At 44.8% G+C, this 2198-nt stretch overlaps 1 protein-coding gene across 1 annotated transcript in view; it reads right to left on the bottom strand.

Moving 5' to 3' along the window:
* Nucleotides 1-984: 984 nt before the first annotated feature.
* The window catches only part of LOC123239923 (leukocyte immunoglobulin-like receptor subfamily A member 2), a 51651-nt gene continuing 50437 nt past the window's right edge, over nt 985-2198 (bottom strand). Inside the window, exon 5 of the mRNA XM_044667246.1 lies at nt 985-1124. Coding sequence (XP_044523181.1) covers nt 985-1124 — 140 coding nt within the window. The remainder of the gene's footprint in view (nt 1125-2198) is intronic.

A 2198-nucleotide genomic window follows, 5' to 3' on the forward strand; every position in this document is an offset into this window, starting at 1 on the left:
ATTTTTGGTTGTAATCCTAATTCCTTTCCCTCCAGAATACAGGACACTTGTGTCTATAAGGGGATACATTCCAAGAGCAAGATAGCTGACACTGTGAATATAAGTGAACCCCATAAAGAACAGGATATAAAATAATTTTTAATTGATGAATTAAGTATACAATAAGATATCACTAACATTCAATACAGTAACAATATAGTACATTGTTCAATATTAAATAATACTGCATATCTATCCTTTCTCTTACTCCCTTGCCCTTCCCCCCATCACCACCCCACAATGAAATTCTTTTTCCTGGTTCTTGCTCTTTTTAGTCATTATCTACACCTAAAGATTTTAAGTTTTTGGAAGCCAGGAACTCTTTAATTCTGCAGAGTTCAGAAATAACAAATCCTGAGGATGATGAAAATATTGTCAAAGCTGATCCCAAAAAACCATGGATGAGGGACAGTGAATGCAAGATATGGTTGCAAAAGCAACTTTCTTGTTATGGCTATATTTAATAATTACAAGGTTGATATGTGCTGAAACCTTTAATAAAAGAATTGATTTGGGGCTAAAGTATCAAGGCAGGAAACAAACTTATTTTAACTCTCTCTACAGAGGGGTACATCCTCTCAACCACCATCTGAGAGGATGATTGTTGAACTCCCAGCTTTCCAAAGGTCAAGTAGCAGCAATTCTCACACACCAGTAATAGCATGGAAAGGGATCTTATAGATAGGAAGATTGATAAAATATGTACAACATCATAAATTGTAGGAAACAGCTTTACATATTGTGCTTCATCTTTATAATCAGCAAAATTGAGGGATCTCTCTCATGCCTCTGCCTCCGTCTCTTTTACTAATTGTATCTTGTTGCTTAATACAGACATGACACATAGGCAGCCCTCACTACATTTTTAAATTTTGATTTTTAAATGGTTTTGTTCATTCTTTCCTTCTTTTATCTCTGCTTTGGGGGCTGGTTTGTCCAGAATGCTCAGCCAAGGACTCCTTGAATGGGTTGCCCTGTGGAACTTTTCCAGTGCTTAATCAGTAGGACCCCCAGGAGGACAAGGACCAGCCCAGCCAAGATGAGGCGGACCAGATTGCCCACAGTGTAATCCAGGGCAGCAGCATCTGTGGATCAGAGTTGGTCACTGAGATATGGCTGTCCTCTGCTCAGCCCCTATTTCACCCGTGTTTCATCTTCCACAAGCACTCAGATCCTCCTCCCAGGCCCTTCCCCTTAACTGGGGAGATGCCTGTTATTCCCCTGCTGGTGGCCTGGCTCTATGGATGAGGGAAGGGGAGGATCTGAGGGGCTGGGACAGTTACCTGCTTCATTCTTCCCCTGAGTCTTTTCTCTCCTCTCCCTTCAGTTCATCCCAGCTCCCTCCTTTCCCTAACCTCTATGCTTATACTTCCTCTCCTCACTCTCTCCTTCCCCCTCTGTAGCCTGGCTCTGATCTCCTCCCTAGGTAGAAGCAGCCCTCCAATGTCACCAGAGATGTCTTCACTGCCCAGATTAAGGGTCCCCCTCCTCACCCTCCACCTGACACTGTGGCTCACCCTTTCTTTGGGACATCCTCCTCTCTCTGGGTTACCATGGCAATGCTTTCTGCCTGTGTTATCCCCCAGGAGGGAAGGAGACCCAGCCCTGTCCTCAGGGACCCCCCAGTGTTATTCCATTATTCAGTTCTTCAGACTTTTATTAATGTCCCACCCTGGGTATGAGCCCTTGCACTAAGCCAATACCTGAAGATATAAAGTAAAAACCAAGTTAACTCCTGCATTCCAGAGACTTGCATTCTCCTGGGAGGCTCCTTCTCATAGACACAAATAAATCAGCTTCTCTGAGGAGTGGGACCCCTAACAATTGGGGAGGGGGGGAAGCTGGAGATCAGGAGAGGTTTCCTGCAGGAGGTCAATATGAGCAAGGCTGAGACATGTACCAGGATGCCTGAATGGACACTGGAGAGACCTGGCAAAGCCCAGAATGAAGACTGAGGGTTGGCAGGATGGGGTTAAGATAATCCCAATATTTTTGGAGTCCCCTGTCCAGCCCTGTCCTTAGGGGACTCCTAGTCTTATTACATAATTCATCTCTCCAGACTTCTATTAATCACTGACCCTGGTCCAGGCACTGTGCTAGGCCAGGCCCAGAGGATACAAAGGCAAAACAGAGAATAGCTCCTGCCCTCCAGGGGCTTA

The sequence above is a fragment of the Gracilinanus agilis genome, chromosome 3, assembly GCF_016433145.1.
Source record: "Gracilinanus agilis isolate LMUSP501 chromosome 3, AgileGrace, whole genome shotgun sequence".
Taxonomy (NCBI): domain Eukaryota; kingdom Metazoa; phylum Chordata; class Mammalia; order Didelphimorphia; family Didelphidae; genus Gracilinanus; species Gracilinanus agilis.